A 22,757-nucleotide genomic window follows, 5' to 3' on the forward strand; every position below is an offset into this window, starting at 1 on the left:
TTGAACACTGACTTTTTGCAGTGTGATCTTACTTTAGGGTCTTTAAGTGAATTTTTTCTCCATATATTTTCCCAATTAGATGTGTTCTTTAATCTGATTCATTTGGTCATTTTATGCATTTCCACCCAGAGTTTAATGGTAAATGATAAATGATAAATGGGTTATACTTGTATAGCGCTTTTCTACCTTCAAGGTACTCAAAGCGCTTTGACAGTATTTCCACATTCACCCATTCACACACACATTCACACACTGATGGCGGGAGCTGCCATGCAAGGCGCTAACCAGCAGCCATCAGAGGCAAAGGGTGAAGTGTCTTGCCCAAGGACACAACGGACGTGACTAGGAAGGTAGAAGGTGGGAATTGAACCCCAGTAACCAGCAACACTCCGATTGCTGACACAGCCACTCTACCAACTTCGCCACGCCGTCCAATGGTAAAGTTTGGTTCCTTTTGGGGACATTAATGGAGAAAAATAATTATACAACTGCCTATATTTTTGTAAACTGCTTCAATTAATATTATTATTATTAAGGCTTGTTATTTTCGGCCGGTGCGACTTATACTCCGAAACTGTGCAATCTACTAATAAAAGTTTCAATCAATCAATCAAAAGACATTTTAAAGGCAATTTTCAAGCACCCATTTGTGGATTGGTTCCTCGACCTGTGGCCACCTAGCTTTTGGCCCGCGATTAGCTTTTTTAGTTTTCGTCATTTCAGTAAGAGTAGCCTCCGCCTTTCGCCAGTCCCTTACAAGTTTCTCACTTACTCCAAACTTTCTTTCTGCTGCTCGATTGCCGTTTTCTGCTGCATATTTCACTACTTACAGCTAGTAACCTGCAGTATATAACTTCCTTTTCGGTGCCATTTTTGTTCTCAGCTTTTATAAGTTACCGCCAATGTTGAAATTATAAATTTTCATAGGTACGGAAGTACCGTATTTTCCGCACTATAAGGCGCACCTAAAAACCTCCAATTATCTCAAAAGCTGACAGTGCGCCTTATAATCCGGTGCGCCTTATATATGGACCAATATTGAGCCACAACAGGTCTCGCAACTACGGGATGCATAACGTAACCCCAGCCTCTACTGTAGCGTCTATTCTATGCGCCTTATAATGCGGTGCGCTTTATATATGAACAAAGTTTTAAAATAGGCCATTCATTGAAGGTGCACCTTATAATCCGGTGCGCCTTATACGGTAGTTGCAGCATCTTTTTTTTCACAATGCACTTCTGCCTTGACCCGCCCCCGCCAAATTTTTATTGGTTGATGTGTGTGTGTGTGACGATTGCTGATATACGCTTAGTCTCTTACGTGAATGAGCTAAATAATATTATTTGCTATTTTACGGTAATGTGTTAATAATTTCACACATAAATCGCTCCAGAGTATAAATCACACCCCCGGCCAAACCATGAGAAAAACTGTGATTTATAATCCGAAAAATACAGTAATAGGAAATCAAATAGTGTATGTCCTTCGCTATGTGGTAGGTTACTGCGGACGTTATCTCCTTCTGTTGTTGACTATTTTTTTCATACGGTGTTTGTTGATGTGGAAATGGTTGCTTCGGCATTTTGTGGGTGTGGCACCGAACGGAGATGTTGACATGCGGAGTTTCAAGCACTCTTCATTCTCTAGCGGGTGACTTTTCAAATGATGCTACATTAGCAGTGGTGCTACTTTTTGTAGCAACGCTTTTGCCCCATAATTGTTCGACATCTTCCCGCTTGAAGCCAAACCACCGCCAGATGATAGACCCTGTGCTGTTTTTCTTGGGAATTAATTCTTCCTTCTGTCATGATCCCTGGTCCAGATCATATTTTGTTTAGTTATGTTCTGTTAGTTTTGGCCTCAAATAGTTCCTGTTTTTGTGCACCCTTGTTTGTTTTAGTTTCCATGACGACTCATTAGTTTCACCTGCCTCATCTATATTTATATATTTATAGCTAGAATTCACTGAAATTAAAGTATTTCTTATATATATATATATATATATATATATATATATATATATATATATATATATATATATATATAATATATATATATATATATATATATATATATATATATATATATATATATATATATATATATGTATGTATGTGTGGGAAAAAATCACAAGACTATTTCATCTCTACAGGCCTGTTTCATGAGGGGTTTCCTCAATCTCCTGAGGATTGAGGAAACCCCTCATGAAACAGGCCTGTAGAGATGAAATAGTCTTGTGATTTTTTCCCACACATACATATTACGCTCTACCACGGTATTGAGCACTATTTTTTGGATAATCTAAGACATATATATATATATATATATATATATATATATATATATATATATATATATATATATATATATATATATAAAAATAACACTTACCTTTCACTATTTGAGTAGCCTTTGTTCTGCCATTTGAGTACTGGCGAGCGATCTCTGAATCCGGGAACATATCCTTCAAGGATTTGTTGAAAACATCCGCAAATGACAACGGGATGTTGCTTGCAAGGTGGCCCATAATACTGCGTTGCCACCGCCTTGTGCTTCTCTGACTGTTCATGAGTGACTATATCCACTCGGCCACCGTGTTATGGGTTATAGATGAACCTATGGATAACGGAGACATATATAATAGTCTCCTTTTCAGGTGAGAGGACGCTAAAGGCAGTACCTTTAAGGCACGGCCCCAATATTGTTTGTCCGGCTGGAAATTGTGGACATTACTACTTGCTGTAGTTTTGAAGCAATGCATGATGGGAATCTGGATGTTGTGCGTCAATGTATTAACGTGCCGGCTGGAATAAACACACGCTGAGAAATAGCTCCGTGCCTGCCTACTTTATGGGTTATAGATAAACCTATGGATAAAGGAGACATATCTAATAGTCTCCTTTTCAGGTGAGAGACGACGCTAAAGGCAGTGCCTTTAAGGCACGCCCCCAATATAGTTGTCCGGCTGGAAATCGGGAGAAATTCAAGAGAATGGTTGTCCCGGGAGATTTTCGGCAGAGGCACTGAAATTCGGGAGTCTCCCGGGAAAATTCGGGAGGGTTGGCAAGTATGTCGCCCAGCCCTAGTCTGAATGTCATTAAAACAGTTAGCTCCATCTTTTGACACTTCTTCCACACCCGTCTTTGCACGCTACACCGCTACAACAAAGATGACGGGGAGAGAACGCTGTCGAAGGTGAGCCACGTAAATAAGACCGCCCACACATCCTGAAGCGGCTGTCAGAAAGCGACTTGAAGATGATCTGTAAAACATCATCTATGCCAGTGTTTTTCAACCTTTTTTGAGCAAAGGCACACTTTTTTCATTGAAAAAATCCGAAGGCACACCACCAGCAGAAATCATAAAAAAATTAGAACTCGATATTGACAATAAAAAGTCGTAGTCGCAATTGTTGAATATGAATTTAAACCATAACCAACCATGCATCACTATACTTGTCTCTAAGTACTGTCACATCACGCCGTGACTTATTTGGAGTTTTTTGGTGTCTTCCTGTGTGTGGTGTCTTAGTTCTTGTCTTGCGCTCCTATTTTGGTGGCTTTTCATGTTTTGTTGGTATTTTATGGCGTCACATTAGTACCAAAAATCCAAGCGCGTAAAAACTGTTATCGCGCGCTGATTCTCCACTTCGTGCGCGCGCGCGACACCCTTTTGCGCGCGCGTGGTGCCTTTCTGCGCGCGCGCGGTGCCTTTCTTTTTTTTTTTCTTTTTTTTCTTTTTTTATAATGTCCTGCCCAGCTTCTCGGGCAAATCATATAGCAGATGTAGATGCCCATATCGGCTGTTCAGATTTACTTTACAAAAGAGAAGTGTAGGATACTTCTTTTGTTGCCTTACTTGTATTTTGACTTTATTAAATGTATTTATATTATCATTTGGTGCAGCCGGGCCGGAGCAGGAGGGGATAGAAAGAGAGAAAAGGGAAGACAGGGGGGGGAATTGTGGGGACAAGAGGGGGATTAGACAGAGAGACAAAAACAACAACAGCAAACACAACAACAACAACAACAGAGCAACATCAGCAAATACGACATGTACAAATATGATGGTAAAAGTAATAGCAAATAAGCAGTTAGCGAAAATTTTAAAAAAAATACAGAACTGAGCATTATTACACTAAAAATGGAGCAATATGAATACCAATAGAAATAGTGCTATTGATAATAAACAATACCAGTACTTTACCTTTATTTTCAACAATACAATTGTTCAAATGCAACAATACATATACGTAATGATAACTTGAGATACGAAAGAATGCAGAAAAATGGAGGGGAAGAAAGAGAAGCAACCTTAACCTTGTAGATTGTTATAGTAACAATAGGTTAAGCTTTGTCAGTGTGCCATGTGTTATACCCAGTTTTCCCTAGGGCAACAACGTTAATATATGTTTGATGAAACGTGATTATGTGCATGAGTGTATGTGTGCATATGTACTTGTATATGTACAGTATGTGTATGTGTGCTTGTACAGTGAATGTATATGTACAGTATGTGTATATGTGTGTACAGCGAATGTATATGTACAGTATGTGTATACAGTATGTGTGTTTGAACAGTGAATGTATATGTACAGTATGTGTATATGTGTGTTTGTACAGTGAATGTATATGTACAGTATATGTATGTGTGTTTGTACAGTGAATGTATGTGTAGTATGTGTATGTGTGTGTTTGTACAGTGAGTGTATATGTACAGTATGTGTATATGTATGTTTTTACAGTGAATGTATATGTACAGTATGTGCGGTGCCTTTCTGCGTGCGCGCTGTCTCGGTCTGTGCGCTGTCATATTTCATTTTGGTACTTTGGTACCCTTCTTTCTGATTGGCTTTGAGCAATCAGAAATATAGCAGGGCGGGTCATTGGAAGAAGTGGATAAAAAAATGTTGGCTGAAAAAGAGGTAAGTTATTGAACTGGTTTGGAGTGATTGTAAGGGTACTATTACTAAAAATAATAATAATACATTTTTATTTATAAAGCACTTTTTATACATTTAAAATGCAGCTCAAAGTGCTTTACATAGTTAAAAACAAAATGAGAAATAACTCCCACACCCCATGAAGACAAAGTCAAACATGTACATAAAAAACAACAACAACAACAACAACAATAATAATAACAACACAATGACAATAGCCAATCACAGGAACCCTCTGGACGTGGAGATCCAGAGGGCTCTTTGAGGAAACACTAGATGATCAAATAAATGGATTAAAAATAATTAAAATACACATCAGGTAAAAGTCCAAAAATAATATGAAATAAGATAAGATATAATCAAACATAAAAATAAACTACAATATGAAAAACTATAAAATAAAGTAAAATACAATAAAAACTGAAATATAAATATAATAAGACCATATAAAAATAGGCTAAGATATGATAAAACATAAAAATAAGCTAAGATATGATAAAACATAAAAATAACTAATACTAATAGAATAATCTTGCACATTGGGCCTAATAATTGTGTAGTAAAGTGGTTTTTGAATTCGAGCAATGTAATCTGAAAGATGTTTAAAATATCAACAATTAATGTTAATATTTTTGAAAATATATACTTCTCATAACATGAGTATCTGTGTGCAGGAGAGAGTGTAAAGAAAAGCATTGCTATAGTTTCACTTCATCTGCCTTTTTTTACAACCTACTTGAAGTTGTATTTTTCTTTTTTTTTTTTTTTTTTTTTCTTTTTTTTTTCAAAGCCAATCAGAAAGAAGGGGCGGTCTAAGCATGCCCGCCCCCAAAGTACCAAAATGAAACATGACAGCGCACAGACCGAGACCGCGCGCGCGCAGAAAGGCACCGCGCGCGCGCAGAAAGGCACCGCGCGCGCGCAGAAAGGCACCACGCGCGCGCAAAAGGGTGTCGCGCGCGCGCACGAAGTGGAGAATCAGCGCGCGATAACAGTTTTTACGCGCTTGGATTTTTGGTACTAATGTGACGCCATAGTATTTTCCTGTAGCAGTTTCATGTCTTCCTTGAGCACTATTCCCCGCACCTGTTTTGTTTTAGCAATCAAGGCTATTTAAGTTGTCGCTATCCTTCTTTGCGGGGATATTGTTGATTGTCATGTCATGTTTGGATGTACTTTGTGGACGCCGTCTGCTCCACACACTGTAAGTCTTTACTGTCGTCCAGCATTCCGTTTTTGTTTACTTTGCAACCAGTTCAGTTTTAGTTTCGTTTTGCATAGCCATCCCTAAGCGTCAATGCTTTTTCTTAGCGGCACTCGCCTTTTGTTTATTTTTGGTTTAAGCATTAGATACATTTTGACCTGCAGGCTGTCGTCTGCATATTGTGATCACGACAAACCATGTTCCCGACATCTACAAAGCAATTAGCTACTTGCTGCCACCTACTGGTATGGAAGAGTACTACACGGTTACTCTGCTTAGCTCTAAACAGCACAGACACATTTGCAGATTATTATTACTGGTTTGAAAAAAATATTTTTAACCCAAATAGGTAAAATTACATATTCTCCCACGGCACACCAGACTGTATATCACGGCACACTAACCGCGGCACAGTGGTTGAAAAACACTGATCTATGCAACATTTTGACCGAAGAACCACCATTACACTGCAAAAAGTCAGTGTTCAAAAACAAGAAAAAAAATACAAAAATTAGGGGTATTTTATTTGAACTAAGCTAAATTATCTGCCAAAAGAAGAAGAAAATTCGGCTTGTCAAGACTTTCCAAAACAAGTAAAATTAGCTAACCTCAATGAACCCAAAATATCTTAAAATAAGTATATTCTCACTAATAACAAGTGCACTTTTCTTGGTAGAAAAAAAAAATTAGACCTTTTTGCTAAATATGTTGAAAAATATTCTTAAATTAAGTAAATGCTAGTGCCATTATCTTGACATAATGATATGCGCTTGGCATCATGATTTTTTTCCGTCATGCTTGAAGTAAGAAATTATTACTTTAAAAAAGTAGTTTTATACTTGTGAGTGTTGATGACACAGCTTTGCAACAGTTGATATTCTAGTTTCAAGCATGTTTTACTCAATATAGGTCATCAAATCTCAGCAACAAGCTGTAATATCTTACTGAGATCATTTAGGACCAAAACCCTTAAAACAAGTCAAACACTCTAACATAAAATCTGCTTAGTGAGAAGAATTATCTTATCAGACAGAAAATAAGCAAATATCACCCTTATTTGAGATATTTAATCTTACTTAGATTTCAGTTTTTGCAGTGTACCCTAGGCGCTCTTAAACCCGTAACTAGAGATGTCCGATAATATCGGTCTATTATCGGCCGATAAATGCTTTAAAATGTAATATCGGAAATGTTCGGTATCGGTTTCAAAAAGTAAAACGTATGACTTTTTAAAACGCCGCTGTGTACACGGACGTAGGGAGAAGTACAGAGCGCCAATAAACCTTAAAGGCACTGCCTTTGCGTGCCAGCCCAGTCACATAATATCTTTGGCTTTTCACACACACAAGTGAATGCGAATCATACTTGGTCAACAGCCATACAGGTCACACTGAGGGTGACCGTATAAACAACTTTAACACTGTTACAAATATGCGCCACACTGTGAACCCACACCAAACAAGAATGACAAACACATTTCGGGAGAACATCCGCACCGTAACACAACATAAACACAACAGAACAAATACCCAGAACCCCTTGCAGCACTAATTCTTCCGGGACGCTACAATATACACACTGCAAAAACTGAAATCTAAGTAAGTTTTTTGCAGTGTACATGTTATGTACACCACAGGGAAGTCTTTTACATTTAGAAAATAATTATAATATGACTCCTTTAATGCGCCTTATAATCCGGTGCACCTTTTGTATGAAAATAGACCTGACTAGACCCGCTCATCGGCAGTGCGCCTTTTAATCCGGGGCGCCCTATGGTCCGAAAAATACCAAGAAAGACAAGTGTTCCCAAGCAAGAACTTGAACAAAGGAAAAGGGTTTCCAAGCTTTTGACTGAGAGAGACGTTTTTTGTTGTTGTATTTTTCCAAAGTTGAACAAGGACACCTGGTTAAGCAGGATTAAGACGTGTCTGATGTCTTTGCAGACTGTCAAACGTCAACGTTTTTTTTTTGTTTTTTCTCAGCCCACCTCTCTGTTTTTCTTCCTCAGGCTACAACACAGTGGTCCGCATCCCAGCCGGAGCCACCAACATTGATATAAAGCAGGTCAGCTACTCCGGAAAGCCAGAAGATGACAACTACCTCGGTGAGTCTGAGCGAGGATGTGGTTTGGGTTGTTTCCCCCCCACCCCCCCGGTGTCAGGTTCTCTTGGAAGGACTGATCCAAAACTTAAGCAGAGGTCCTCGTTTGCCAATTTATTAAAAGCAGATTAAACATTAGACATGTAATAAATCCTCCTTTATGAAGATGATCAAGTTCAGTTGTCTGGGCTGAAGACATGCAGTCCTGTATTTCTGACCCAAAAAGTTGTAATTGGACAAGCAAACAAATTGTATTTTAATGGCATGCAGATGTGCAGCCCTTTGAGACACTCCTGATTTAGGGCTATATACATAAACTTTGATTGGTTGATTGATTGATTGATGTAAGTGGCTTTACTTCCAGAGGCGATATTGATGATGATCTGGTAAATACTTACTAGAGTTATTACTCATAAGTCAAACACAATACATTCCAGTTGGACGTTCAATCAATTTTACCTTAACAAAACTACCATTAAACTAGGGTTGTACGGTATACCGGTATTAGTACAGTACCGCGATACTAATGAATCATATTTGGTACTTTACCGCCTCTGAAAAGTACCGGTCCACCTCACCCCCGTCGTCATGACATTGCTGGTTTTACGAGCAGAGGAGCATGTTCAGCAGCACACACACACACAGAGTACTTACAAGCAGACACAGTCATGGGAGGATCTACACCTGATGTACCCTGTAATGATACCAAGTACAGGACCGTGTCGAGTCGATACTACTATGATTACGTCGATAGTTTTTGGCATCACAACATTTTCTTTAATTTTTAATTTTTTTAAATTTTGTTTATAAACTCAGGAAATACGTCCCTGGACACATGAGGACTTTGAATATGACCAATGTATGATCCTGTAACTACTTGGTATCCGATTGATACCCAAATGTGTGGTATCATCCAAAACTAATGTAAAGCATCCAAACAACAGAAGAATAAGTGATTATTACATTTTAACAGAAGTGTAGATAGAACATATTAAAAGAGAAAGTAAGCAGGTATTAACAGTAAATGAACAAGTAGATTAATAATTCATTTTCTACCGCTTGTCCTTAATAATGTTGACAAAATAATATAATGATAAATGACACAATATGTTCCTGCATATGTCAGCAGACTAATTAGAAGCCTTTGTTTGTTTACTTACTACTAACAGACAAATTGTTGAGTATGTTCACTATTTTATTTAAGTACAAAGTTGCAAAAAGAAACATATGTTTAATGTACCCTAAGATTTGTTGTTAAAATAAAGCCAATGATGCCATTTTTTGTGGTCCCCTATTATTTAGAAAAGTATTGAAAAGTATCAAAATAAAATTGGTACCGGTACCACAATATTGGTATCAGGACACTACATTAGACTCCTTGGGGAATTGCACTCATGCCATCATAACATTTCTATGTTTTGAATATTATACATTTGTATTTGTTACCCAAGTGCAAAAATGAAGTGATACAGTACAAGTTACTGCTGTGTATAATAACACAGAAACACCGTTTAAAAACAATAAAACATGTATCAGACATGATAGTAAATTCATCATTAAAATTAGTTAAAATGTTTGCAGGTTTTTATTGCCTCTCTTTGAATTCGGAGATGTTTGCCTTTCTTTTATTGTTTATTTTAATAACTTTAAGGTGGAATATATACAGTATTTTTTTAACTCTCAAGAATTGTGTCAAATGTTCGGGAATTAAAAAAATAAATACAATCTTTAGAAAATAAATGGACATAGAAATAATAATTTAAGTAATAAGAAAATAACCCTTTCTACAGTCAAGCTGTGGACATCATAACACTTTTAACTGTACAGGAATGTTTTAGTATTTCTTACTGTAATTCAAGTATAAACATAATATTACGACAACAGTTATTTAGACCATATTTACCTTATAACATATTTGACAGCTCTTCCAAACCAGAGTGTCACTGCTACATTCTTTACGCTTTAGTTGTCCTAAAATAAAGTAGGGCTGCACAAATAATCAAATTTTAATCGTGATCACGATTTTGGCAGCTATGATTAATTTAGTGTGATTGTCGGCAATATTAACATTTGAAAAGCAGGCTCCTGCATTTCAATTTAAGTAGTTTCACAAGCAACAGTCATCCAACCACCAGGGTCGACCGAAAGACAATGGACTCATGTTATCAGCTCATTTTATTACCTATAATAGGACTTTATTGTCATTGCACAAGTACAACGGAACTTAGTTTTCAGCACAAACCCGTTCAAGATTAGACAAACAAACAGTGTACAGGTTTACAGAACAGGAACAGTCCATAACTCCGAAGGGGAATCAAGTGGTGGTGAAAGCATGGGGTGGGGGAGGGTGTGTGTGTGTGTATATGCCCATTTTCTTGGGTGTGTTGATGTAGTGTTCATGTTCATAGGCCTGGAGCCGTTCTGCATGCAAGCAAAAGTTCGACTCCAGGTGTCGTTGAGGAGGGAGGGAGGTCAAAAGCGTCCATCATTGAGGTGTCTTTGGGGATGTTTTCAGAACAGCCTGCTCCTGTTGTCGGAGTGTCAAGGCCATTCGAGGGAGTCAAATCGTAGATTAGGATTTTTGCTTTTCCGCGAGCAGACATTACAATGGCTTGTCTGTTCTATTCGTCCATGCTGGCCCTCATATCCAATTTTTCCCTTACCAGCTTTTCCATGATGTGATCCATCTAGCGATTCAGTTCAGAAATCGCCCCAGTCTGTGATGCCACAGTCCGGCCCAAACCTTCCATTGCGACGAACAGCCTTTGGGCCCCTTGAGTGGCTGCCATCGTCTTACGAATTTTACGATACACCAGAGCAATGCCCAGCCCAATCAGCGGGTGCCCCGCGATCACGGTTCCAAATAGGTAGATGTCTTCCACATCCCGATGGAAAGGACTGAGAGGCACAGGATTCTCCATTTATCCCAGGAATCTCTCACGTACCCCGCAGCAGTGGTTCCATCAGGGCAGCCAGGCTCCCCAGAACCTCTTTTCCTCGTCGAAATGATTTTGTCAATTGAGTCGAGAGTCCAGCTGATCATTTCCATGTCTGATGTTTAGATTTGGAGAACAGCGCAAAGAAAGAGGCTTAAAAAAAAGTGTAGACAAGACAAAAACAAAGAGATGTTATTGTATTCTGTGTTATATGTGTTTTATGTTGCACGATTGCACCAAGAAAAATTCCTAATTTGTGAACCCGTTCTCAAACAATGGCAATAAAAACTATTCTCATTCTGATTCTGAGAGCGAGTAAGACTAAGTGAGTGAGAGAGGGACTGACACTTTATCGGTCGTTCACGAAAATATTCGTAAAAATAAATGCATTATAACATTGGTGCCCTTATCTCCCATAGGGTGACCTACATTTTAACGCCCGCACGCCTCGCCATTCTTTAAGCATATTCTCTACTGCTTGCCAGTGTTACCATATCTGAGTTATTGTGTAGGAATATGGAAAATAAGTACAAAAGTGCACCTATGCACTTGGCATGTTAAAAAAAGAAAGAGCAGTTGTAATATTGGGCATTGCTCTGGTGTATCGTCAAATTCGTAAGACGATGGCAGCCACTCAAGGAGCCCAAAGGCTGTTCGTCGCAATAAAAGGTTTGGGCCGGGCTGTGGGATCACAGACTGTGGCGATTTCTGAACTGAATCGCTAGATGGATCACATCATGGAGAAGCTTGCTGAAAAGAAAAATTGAATATGAGAGCAGCCAGCATGGACGAATAGAACAGACAAGTCATTGTACTGTCTGCTCGCGGAAAACAAACATCCTAATCTACGATTTGACTCCCTCGAATGTCCTTGACGCTGTGAACAACAGCAACAGACTGTTGCTGAAAACACCCCGGAGGACACCTCAATAATGGACGCTTTTGACCTCCCTCCCTCCTCAACGACACCTGGAGTTGAACTTTTGCTTGCATGCAGATCGGCCTCAGTCTATGAACATTACATCATCACACCCAAGACAATGGGCACATACACACACACACACCCCTCCCCCACCCCACGCCTTCACTACCGTTTGTTTCCCCTCGGGGTGATGGACAGCTGGCAGCGCTTCATAGCAGCAGTTGCCCTCCAGGGTCCCAACTCCCCACTACTATTTATATTATCATTTGGTGCAGCCGGGCCGGAGCAGGAGGGGGTTGGAAAGAGAAAAAAAAGGAAGACAGAGGGGGAAATTGTGGGGACAAGAGAGGGATAAGACAGAGAGACAAAAACAACGACAGCAAACACAACAACAATAACAACAACAACAACAATAGAGCAACATCAGCAAATAGGATATGTACAAATATGATGGTAAAAGTGATAGCAAATAAGCAGTTAGCGAAATAAATAATAATACAGAAATGACAATGAGCATTATTACACTACAAATGGAGCAATACAAATACCAATAGAAATAGCACTATTGATAATGAACAATAACAATAATTACCTCTATTATCAACAATAAAGTTGTTCAAATGCAACAATACATATACGTAATGATAACTGGAGATACAAAAGAAAGAACAATGGAGGGGAAGAAAGAGAAGCGACCTATATTAACCTTGTAGATTGTTAAAGTAACAATAGGTTAAGCTCTGTCAGTGTGCCACGTGTTACCCAGTTTACCCTAGGGCAACAATGTTAATTATGTTTGATGAAACGTGACCATGTGCATGAGTGTATATTCTGTGTATTTTTAATGTGCTGTCGGGTGCCTGCAGGTCACCAACAGCAGCAGAGAGCGTCAAATACGACTGCAAAATTACATTTACACAAAATCAAAGCATGTTTTATTGTAGGTTTATGAGCTGGAATATGTGTAGATCTATATTTAGGCGTGCTATTTTGGGGTTTGTCGTCAGGAAAACTAACGTCAAAATGACAGCAATTGCACGCTTCCGGGCACATCCGCACACTTGGTGCCTGTTGTCTACTTGGCTATATTCTCTTTTTATGCGACTCTGGCAGAACAGCGCCCCCCACCTGGCGAGGTGGGACAATGCACGGCATCGTGCGGCGTGCTGGCTGCATCTAGTTTGTATTTGCGAACCGCCACGTATTGAAGAGATCCAATTACTAGACAAACATCGTGCAAATACGATAGTTATCACACATCTGGGAACAGCGATCATATTGTTTGCCTTTTTGTGAAAATAGAAATCAACAACTTATGCAAAAAAGGAGTGAAACAGTTGGATGTTCCAAAGCTTAGAGGAGTTCAAATTAAGTTCACCATTAAAAGGTGCATTGAATTTTAGGTTCATACTGAAATTGTACCCAAAATAAAACAAAAAGACTAATATATATATATACACTATATTGCCAAAATTATTTGGCCATCCAAATGATGAGAATCAGGTGTCCTAATCACTTGGCCCGGCCACAGGTGTATAACATTAAGCACTTAGGCATGGAGACTGCTTCTACAAACATTTGTGAAAGAATGGGCCGCTCTCAGTAGAGACATTATGGATCTAACATAATAGTGAGAGTCCAGTCCATAGTGGATCTAACATAATAGTGAGAGTCCAGTCGATAGTGGATCTAACATAATTGTGTGAGAGTCCAGTCCACAGTGGATCTAACATAATAGTGAGAGTCCAGTCCATAGTGGATCTAACATAATAGTGAGAGTCCAGTCCATAGTGGATCTAACATAATAGTGAGAGTCCAGTCCATAGTGGATCTAACATAATAGTGTGAGAGTCCAGTCCATAGTGGATCTAACATAATAGTGAGAGTCCAGTCCATAGTGGATCTAACATAATAGTGAGAGTCCAGTCCATAGTGGATCTAACATAATAGTGAGAGTCCAGTCCATAGTGGATCTAACATAATAGTGTGAGAGTCCAGTCCATAGTGGATCTAACATAATAGTGAGAGTCCAGTCCATAGTGGATCTAACATAATAGTGAGAGTCCAGTCCATAGTGGATCTAACATAATAGTGTGAGAGTCCAGTCCATAGTGGATCTAACATAATAGTGAGAGTCCAGTCCATAGTGGATCTAACATAATAGTGAGAGTCCAGTCCATAGTGAATCTAACATAATAGTGAGTGTCCAGTCCATAGTGGATCTAACATAATAGTGTGAGAGTCCAGTCCATAGTGGATCTAACATAATAGTGAGTGTCCAGTCCATAGTGGATCTAACATAATAGTGTGAGAGTCCAGTCCATAGTGGATCTAACATAATAGTGAGAGTCCAGTCCATAGTGGATCTAACATAATAGTGAGAGTCCAGTCCATAGTGAATCTAACATAATAGTGAGTGTCCAGTCCATAGTGGATCTAACATAATAGTGAGAGTCCAGTCCATAGTGGGGCCAGCAGGAGACCATCCCGAGCGTAGATGGGTCAGCAGCGCAGAGATGTCCCCAACCGATGCACAGGCGAGCGGTCCACCCCGGGCCCCCACTCGCACACACAGCACACTGGACTATCAGTTAATTGAAATACCACAACACTGGATATTGTTCAGATAAGTTACATTTAAGAACTTGCACACAAAGCAACACTGGAGGTGACTATGACTTGGCTATTTTCCGTGCATGCTTATTAGATCTCGTTGCGTCGGCTGACGGAAGGAGGCAGGGGGGGTCCTAAATGACCGTTGTGTGTGTGTATGGACAAGGATAAGGTTAGGTGGGATTTACCCTGGATAATCTTAGTGTATAAGGGGCCTAAGACACATCTGGACACGTTGGGAGGACTATGTCTCCCGGCTGGCCTGGGAACGCCTCGGGATCGCCCGGTAGGAGCTGGACGAAGTGGCTGGGGGGAGAGGGAAGTCTGGGCTTCCCTGCTTAGGCTGCCGCCCCCGCGACCCGACCTCGGTTAAGCGGAAGAAGATGGACGGATGGATATCTGAGTCTTCCCCCATAAGTGTGCGCAGGCCGGTATGTTTACACCAGCTCCCGGGGCGGTTAGCGTGGCATGTCATGTACCTCCTCACACGAGCATCAAGTGGTGGTGACCCATGCAGCCGAGGAGACAAGCTGTCAAGTGAAGGAGACATCAACTGTTGCCAAAGTGTCACTTGTGCTGAGTGCCTGTGAAGGAAGCATGGCTGCTTTTGCCAATAACGGCCAGCTCAGGAAAGCACACACACACACACACACACACACACACACACACACACACACACACACACACACACATACACACTCTCTCAGAAAGATAAATGAGGCGGCGTTAGGTGCTAATTAGACACATGTGGGTGAAAGTAGATATCCCAGCACAGAACCAGAAAATGAAGACATTTGGCTTGCAGCGAGGTTCAAGTTTTCTTTTCCTCCTCCTCCTCCTCCTCCTCCAGTGGGGGAAACATATGGCGGACAAACACATGGTGGCTATTTGCACTGACATGTCACGTTTGCCCCCAGCTGATTAAATGTGCAGGCGGCCGAGCTGCTAGAGGAGGGAGAAAATCTGCCTCAAAAGTCAAATAAAACTCAAACAGATAAAAAGTTGGACGACAGCCATAAAAGAGAAAATGTGCTATGCTAGCAATTAGGGGTGTAACGGTACACAAACATTTCGGTTCGGTACATACCTCGGTTAAGAGGTCACGGTTCGGTTCATTTTCGGTACAGTAAGAAAACAACAAAATATAAATGTTTTTGTTATTTATTTACCAAATTTGTAAACAATGGCTTTATCCTTTTAACATTGGGAACACTATAATAATTCTGCCCACGTTAATCCACATTAAACTGCCTCGAGTTGTTGCTCAGATTAAATAAAATGACAAAACTTTTCTTCTACATATAAAAAGTGCAACATTAAACAGTTTCAAGTCAACTCATCATGCTTAATTTATTACAGCATTTGGGAAACCTTTAGTTGATTTTTATTATGTAAATGTTATATTTTTATCAACATGTGATAGCAGGGACCCTGCCATTCAAAACTAGGCTGCTGCATTACTAATGATTAATGTAACTATAGCTGAAAAAAATAGTACAATAGCAATAGGAGAGACTATTCATCCCTGAACACTATGGAGTTAATGATGCAGTTACATTATTATATCAACTATCAGAGACAGAAACTCTTCATTTAACATAATGTCCTTTTTTGCTGCTTCAACACAGCTCAATCAACACAGAAAATGGTAAAGTGAAATAACAGACAGACAGGGCTTTGCTGTCCGTAACACACACACGCACACACAAACACACGGCAAAATGAGCTAAAGTTACGCTAAAAGCGAATTAGCTTTCACCTCAAGCCAGGACTGCGAGCGAGCTAAGCTGCAGTTTATATTTCTAGAACATCAATGGGCTCATAGTGATGTTACTAGTAGTTGACTGGGAGGTGTTTATTATAATTTGGGGAGAGTCCGCTGCCTGATGCTTACCTGCTAAACGCTAAGCACTGACTACATGCGCTCTGAATTCGCACTGCTGATTGGCTGTTACTGCTCTGAATACGCCCTGCTGATTGGCTGTTACCGCTCTGTTTGTAACCAATCGGATGGTTGTGTGGGTGGGACAATGCTGGGTGCTGTGTAGAGTACTGACAGAGACAGGCAGAAGGAAGCGGAGCAGCTTGTTACGACTTTAGCTTAGGCGTCTACTTTACCTGTCTATGTTCGTGTGGAAACTCGTTCGGTACACCTCCGAACCGAACCGAACCCCCTTACCGAAACGGTTCAATACAAATACACTTACCGTTACACCCCTAACGTTCAGGGTTAAGAAGGGGTTAAAACAAAACAAATTGTGAAGGTGTGTGCACGCAGCAGCATTGGTGAGGGAGGGGCAGAGACAGAGAGAGCGAGAGAGTTATGATAAACACGTATGCGTCGCCAGGCTCTGTTTTTTATCCATAGATTTATCAGATTTAATTTATTATTATCTATAGCTGGGGTGTCAAAAGTGTGCCCCGGAGGCCATTTGCGGCCCACAGCTAATGTTTTTCACATTCTAAAAATACTATTAAAATAATTAAAAACATAACAAAAGTGAAATAAAAAAGCTTAAAGGTGAAATGTAATTTAGAAAAAGTTGCAATGTTGACTAATAAAACAAAGCTGTTTTTTTTTTTTCTTTCAAACTGTCATTGCTCAAAACATAATATTGAATCAAAATCAATGTTATTATGAATTATTGACTTATCCAACGTTCCGATTACTTCACATCAAATATACCACTTTGACAAATATTTTTGGTGGAAGATTTTGCATATTTTGTCTGTTTGCCATAAAAAAACCTGGTTATGTTTGACAAAAAAGGGCGGAAAACAGACAAACAAAAAAAAAGCATAAAAAAAATACTAAAACATTTTGAAATGAGGGATAGATCTGAAGTTGACGTAGACTCCAGAGATTTAAGCGTTAAATATGAAATGCATGTATGCCCTGGCACACCGTTATCATCATTTCATGACCCAAGCAAAACACTTTTTACACTTTTATACTGAAATAAATACACCTACAACTTATGAAATAAAAACATAGAAAAAACTACCAGCAGCGGTAAAGTTTAGATCCATGAAGGAAAGAAGAAAGTGAATGAATGTTTACAACTGAATACATTTACATATGTATACACATTTTTTCTTTTGTATTATTTTTTTTAATGAATTAAGTAACGTTTATGACAACCTTTTTCCAAAACACAATATAGAATGTGAGATACAACAGGATAATGCATACGTTTATCATTTGTTTTCAAAACGCTTACAAAAAATTGGGACCCCAAAAATTTACTGTGGGACCCCATTTTTATGACTTGATGGGGTCCCTGGGACCCCATTTAGAAAATTCCTTGCGCCAACACTGCTGTCAACAGAGGATAACAAATGCTTTATTTAAATAAATATATTATTTATAAAGCAAGTTGGAGTATCATTGGCAAATTTTCACCTAGTCCCGGCCTTGGCACGCATATATGTGTCCTCTTTTTGGGATTTCAGAATATGGTCAGCCTAGTTTATTGTAGGCTTTATTTCCAAGGACCGGCTTTCCACCTGTGTCAGATAAATACAGCCAAAATAAGTGCATGAAAAATACAACTCACTATTGTTGTCCCGATACCAATATTTTAGTACCGGTACCTAAATGTATTTCGATACTTTTCGGTACTTTTCTAATTAAGGGTGACCACAAAAAAATTGCAATATTGGCTTTATTTTAACAAAAAATCTTAGGGTACATTAAACACATGTTTCTTATTGCAATTTAATCCTTAAATAAAATAGTGAACATACTAGACAACTTGTCTGTTAGTAGTAAGTGAATTTACTATAATGTCTGATACATGTTTTGTTGTTTTTAAAAGGTGTTTCTGTGTTATTATCCTATATAATATAATATAATAACTTGTACTGTATCACTTCATTTTTGCACTTGGGTAACAAATACAAATGTTATTCAAAACATAGAAATGTTATGATGGCATAAGTGCAATTCCCACAAAGAGTCTAATGTAGTGTTGTCCCGATACCAATATTTTGGTACCGGTACCAAAATTATTTCAATACTTTTCTAAATAAAGGGGACCACAAAAAATGGCCTTATTGGCTTTATTTCAACAAAAAATCTTAGGGTACATTAAACATATGTTTGTTATTGCAAGTTTTTCCTTAAATAAAATAGTGAACATACTAGACAACTTGTCTTTTAGTAGTAAGTAAACAAACAAAGGCTCCTAATTAGTCTGCTGACGTATGCAGTAACATTTTGTGTCATTTATCTACCTATTATTTTGTCAACATTATTAAGGACAAGCGGTAGAAAATGAATTATTAATCTACTTGTTCATTTACTGTTAATATCTGCTTACTTTCTCTTTTAACATGTCGTATCTACATTTCTGTTAAAATGTAATAATAATTTATTCTTCTGTTGTTTGGATCCTTTACATTAGTTTTGGATGATACCACACATTTGGGTATCAATCCGATACCAAGTAGTTACAGGATCATACATTAGTCATATTCAAAGTCCTCATGTGTCCAGGGATGTATTTTCTGAGTTTATAAACATAATATGAATTTTGAAAAAAGGAATAAATATTGATGTAATCATAGTAGTATCGACACTCTTGTACTTGGTATCATTAGAGTGGTTGTCAGGTCTAGATCTACCCATAGCATTTGTTTACATTCAGGGTGCTAGCTTGCTGTTAGCGGTTAGCTATCGTATCCTCCAGCTTGTTTAGCTATTCCTCGTACTTGTAAGAAACTCACTTTATTTGTCGCCATGGAGACAAGGATTAGTGATTTAGAAGTAGCTAAAACACTGCCGACAGCGGATGGCTGTTAGCCGCTAGCTAGCTAGCCATGTCTTAAAGCACCTCTTCCTGAGGGCGTTTCAGTGTTATAACTTCACCTTTATCTTTACTTTTTAAGCAAAATGCGTCCATTCTCTCTTTTCTGTCTACACACTGTGTCTGTTTGTAAGTACTCTGTGTGTGTGCGCTGCCGAACATGCTCCTCTGCTCGTAAAACCAGCAATGTCACGATGTGACGACGCTCCGTCATGCCCGAGTACTTTTCAAACAGAGTATAGTACCATTTTGATTCATTAGTACCGCGATACAATACCGGTACTGGTATACCGTACAACTCTAGGGCGGAGATTACGGTACTAGCAGGAATCCTCATTTTATTTGATCCGTTTAACCGTCATGCCCGTTTAAAAAAAAAAAAAAAAAAAAAAAATATGGGGAACCGGTACTTTTCAAACAGAGTGTAGTACTGTAAATGTCTCTGCGTGCGTGGGCTCTCTGTGGTCTGACAGAATCGGTAGGACCCACAGTCCAGGGTTCAACGAAAAGTCCTTTATTTTTTATTTTAAGCTCAGGGCTGTCTTGCTCGCGGCCTCCTGCTCGCTCGTGCGTCTGCTCTCCTCCCCCCCTAATGGCCTCGGACGCTGCTGATAAAGGAGACAGGTGATTAGACAACCAGCCTCAGCTGGGCAATCCGCTCACCTGTCAGCTTGGGCTTCGAAGCCTGGCCATACACACTCCCTTCCGCAGGAGGCGCGCCGACCACGCCCCCCTCCACAAGTACCGTTTTTGATTAATTAGTACCGCGATTCTATACTAAAACCTTGACGATCTCTAGGCTCTACGATCGGAATAAAACTGGCCTCACTGGTGACGGTGGCAGAGAAGAGGACTGTGGAAAAACTAGTGAGCATCACCCTCTGCATACCGTTGTCAGTAGCCAGAGGAGCCTGTTCAGTTCTAGACTGCTTCATCCCAAGTGCAGGACTCATAGACTAAAAAACTCTTTTGTCCCACATGCCATCAGACTGTACAACTCCTCTCTGGGGGTTGGGGGTGGGGGCGAGGATGACAGGGGATCCATCCATCCATCCATCCATCCATCCATCCATCCATCCATCCATCCATCCATCCATTTTCTACCGCTTATGCCCTTCGGGGGGGCTGGAGCCTATCTCAGCTACAATCGGGCGGAAGGCGGGGTACACCCTGGACAAGTCGCCCACTTATCACAGGGGATGCAAAACAATAACAATACTGAAATAAACTGCAACAAAAAACAGTGCAATACATTTTCATAACATGGTCACTACTGCATAGTTTATCTTGTTGTATTCTTATTTTTACTGTTATATTTTTATTCTTATTGTTGCTTTTTATTTTTATTCTTATTGTTATATTTTCTATTTTATTTCCATTTATACCCCCACTATTTACTTTTTAAATTCGATCTCAATTCTGTACACTGCTGCTGGAATTGTTATTTTCCTGAAGGAATCAAAGTATTCTTATTTTTAAAAAAAACAACTATACCTTTTTTTCCCCCTGTTTTTAAGTTTAGACACCTACAAGTGTGTATATTTTTTTGTTCTAGTTAAAAGTACCAATGATTGTCACACACACACTAGGTGTGGTTAAATGTGTCCTCTGCATTTGACCCATCCCATGTTCACCCCCTGGGAGGTGAGGGGAGCAGTGGGCAGCAGCGGTGCCCCGCCCGCAGTGTTGGGACGGCGTTACTTTCGGCGGTAAATAGTAATCTAACGCGTTATTTTTTATATTCAGTAACTCAGTTACCGTTACTACATGATGCGTTACTGCGTTATTTTACGTTATTGTACGTTATTTTTTTTATCTAGTATCGGCTAGAAACTGAGAAGATTTGAGTGTGTTTTATTGCAGCGCTGCGGAAGAGGCGACAAGAAAGAGGCGCGCCGCGCGCTGTTTGTGTGCATGTGTGTGTGTGTGTGTGTGTGGGAGGGCGTGTCTGTGTTTACTAACAAGACATCATGGCGAAGCCCGAAGCCGAGTTTCTTAACATGGAGATATTCTCAATACTTTTCTTTTGTCGACCACAAAGAAAATAACTTTTTAGTTGAATGTAAGTTGTGTCTTGGGTCAAAGATCCTACCCTAGCAATTCAAATCTGCTGAAACAGCTACAAAAGCAACGTGCTTCGACGAAGCTAGTAAAGAGAGACACACTTTACCAGCGGCTGGATTTTAACGAGGCACTGCGCACTGAAGGTACACACACTCTGTCAATTCTCTTATATACTGTTACTCTTTCATTCTAGACTTCTAATAATAATAATAATAATTAATTGCAATTGTAACACACTTTACGTTTGTTAAAATCTCAAAGTGCTACAAAGTATAAAAATAAAAAATAGAATGTAAGAATATATAATAAAAATTTTTAAATATAAATGAAATCATGACACACAACAGAAACATAGATAAAAATAGAAATAAAAGCATGAAAGCACTGGATAAAAATCAGATAAGCAAGCAGTGCATTTAAAAACAAGAAGGCAGAGAAATTAGATAAAAGCTGTGCTAAAAAGGTGGGTTTTTAGTCCCTTCTTAAAATGGTCGACCGACTGTGGTCTTCTAGAGTGTTTGATTGTCACATCACTCTAAATGTATAGACTATAGAGTTCACAAACATAAAGAGGGATGCTAGTGGGCCAGGCCAATCTTTCCTTATCTCTAAACTAAAACTGGGGAAATGTGTAGAATGTTTTGGGCTTCAGACATGATTTTATTTCAGAATTCCTTGAGAGAAAAAAACACCTGGTTAGGCTTTGTGTATGTAGTGTGTGCCTTCTTTGGTTTACAGCTATGTTGTTATTATGCTGTTTCTTACTTATGTATGTTATGTTGCAGCTATTTAAAATAGTTTTGTCAATTTGTTCTGGCCTGAAATAAATCAGCCTTTTGAAACATATCTTTGCCTTTGTGTGTTGTATGTAGACCACGTTGCTTAGCAGAGTTCAGTGATGCAAATGCATGTCAAGTTGATCAACAGATTGTATTATTCTCCAGTGAAATAACAGTACTGAAATGAAGGCTAAAAGGGCATTAATGGTAGCCTTAAAAACAATAAAAATTAAAAAATATATACACTACCGTTCAAAAGTTTGGGGTCACGCAATTTCTCGCATTGAATAGCCTTCATTTCTAAGAACAAGAATAGACTGTCGAGTTTCAGTTGAAAGTTCTCTTTTTCTGGCCATTTTGAGCGTTTAATTGACTCCACAAATGTGAT

General features: G+C 39.2%; 1 protein-coding gene across 1 annotated transcript in view; it reads left to right on the forward strand.

Moving 5' to 3' along the window:
- The window catches only part of LOC133641709 (A disintegrin and metalloproteinase with thrombospondin motifs 20), a 409,743-nt gene that overhangs the window by 237,563 nt on the left and 149,423 nt on the right, over positions 1-22,757 (forward strand). The window contains exon 16 of the mRNA XM_062035652.1: positions 8,156-8,251. Within this exon, the coding sequence (XP_061891636.1) occupies positions 8,156-8,251 (96 nt within the window). The remainder of the gene's footprint in view (positions 1-8,155; positions 8,252-22,757) is intronic.

Source organism: Entelurus aequoreus, linkage group LG24 (assembly GCF_033978785.1).
Source record: "Entelurus aequoreus isolate RoL-2023_Sb linkage group LG24, RoL_Eaeq_v1.1, whole genome shotgun sequence".
In the NCBI taxonomy this organism is placed as follows: Eukaryota; Metazoa; Chordata; class Actinopteri; order Syngnathiformes; family Syngnathidae; genus Entelurus; species Entelurus aequoreus.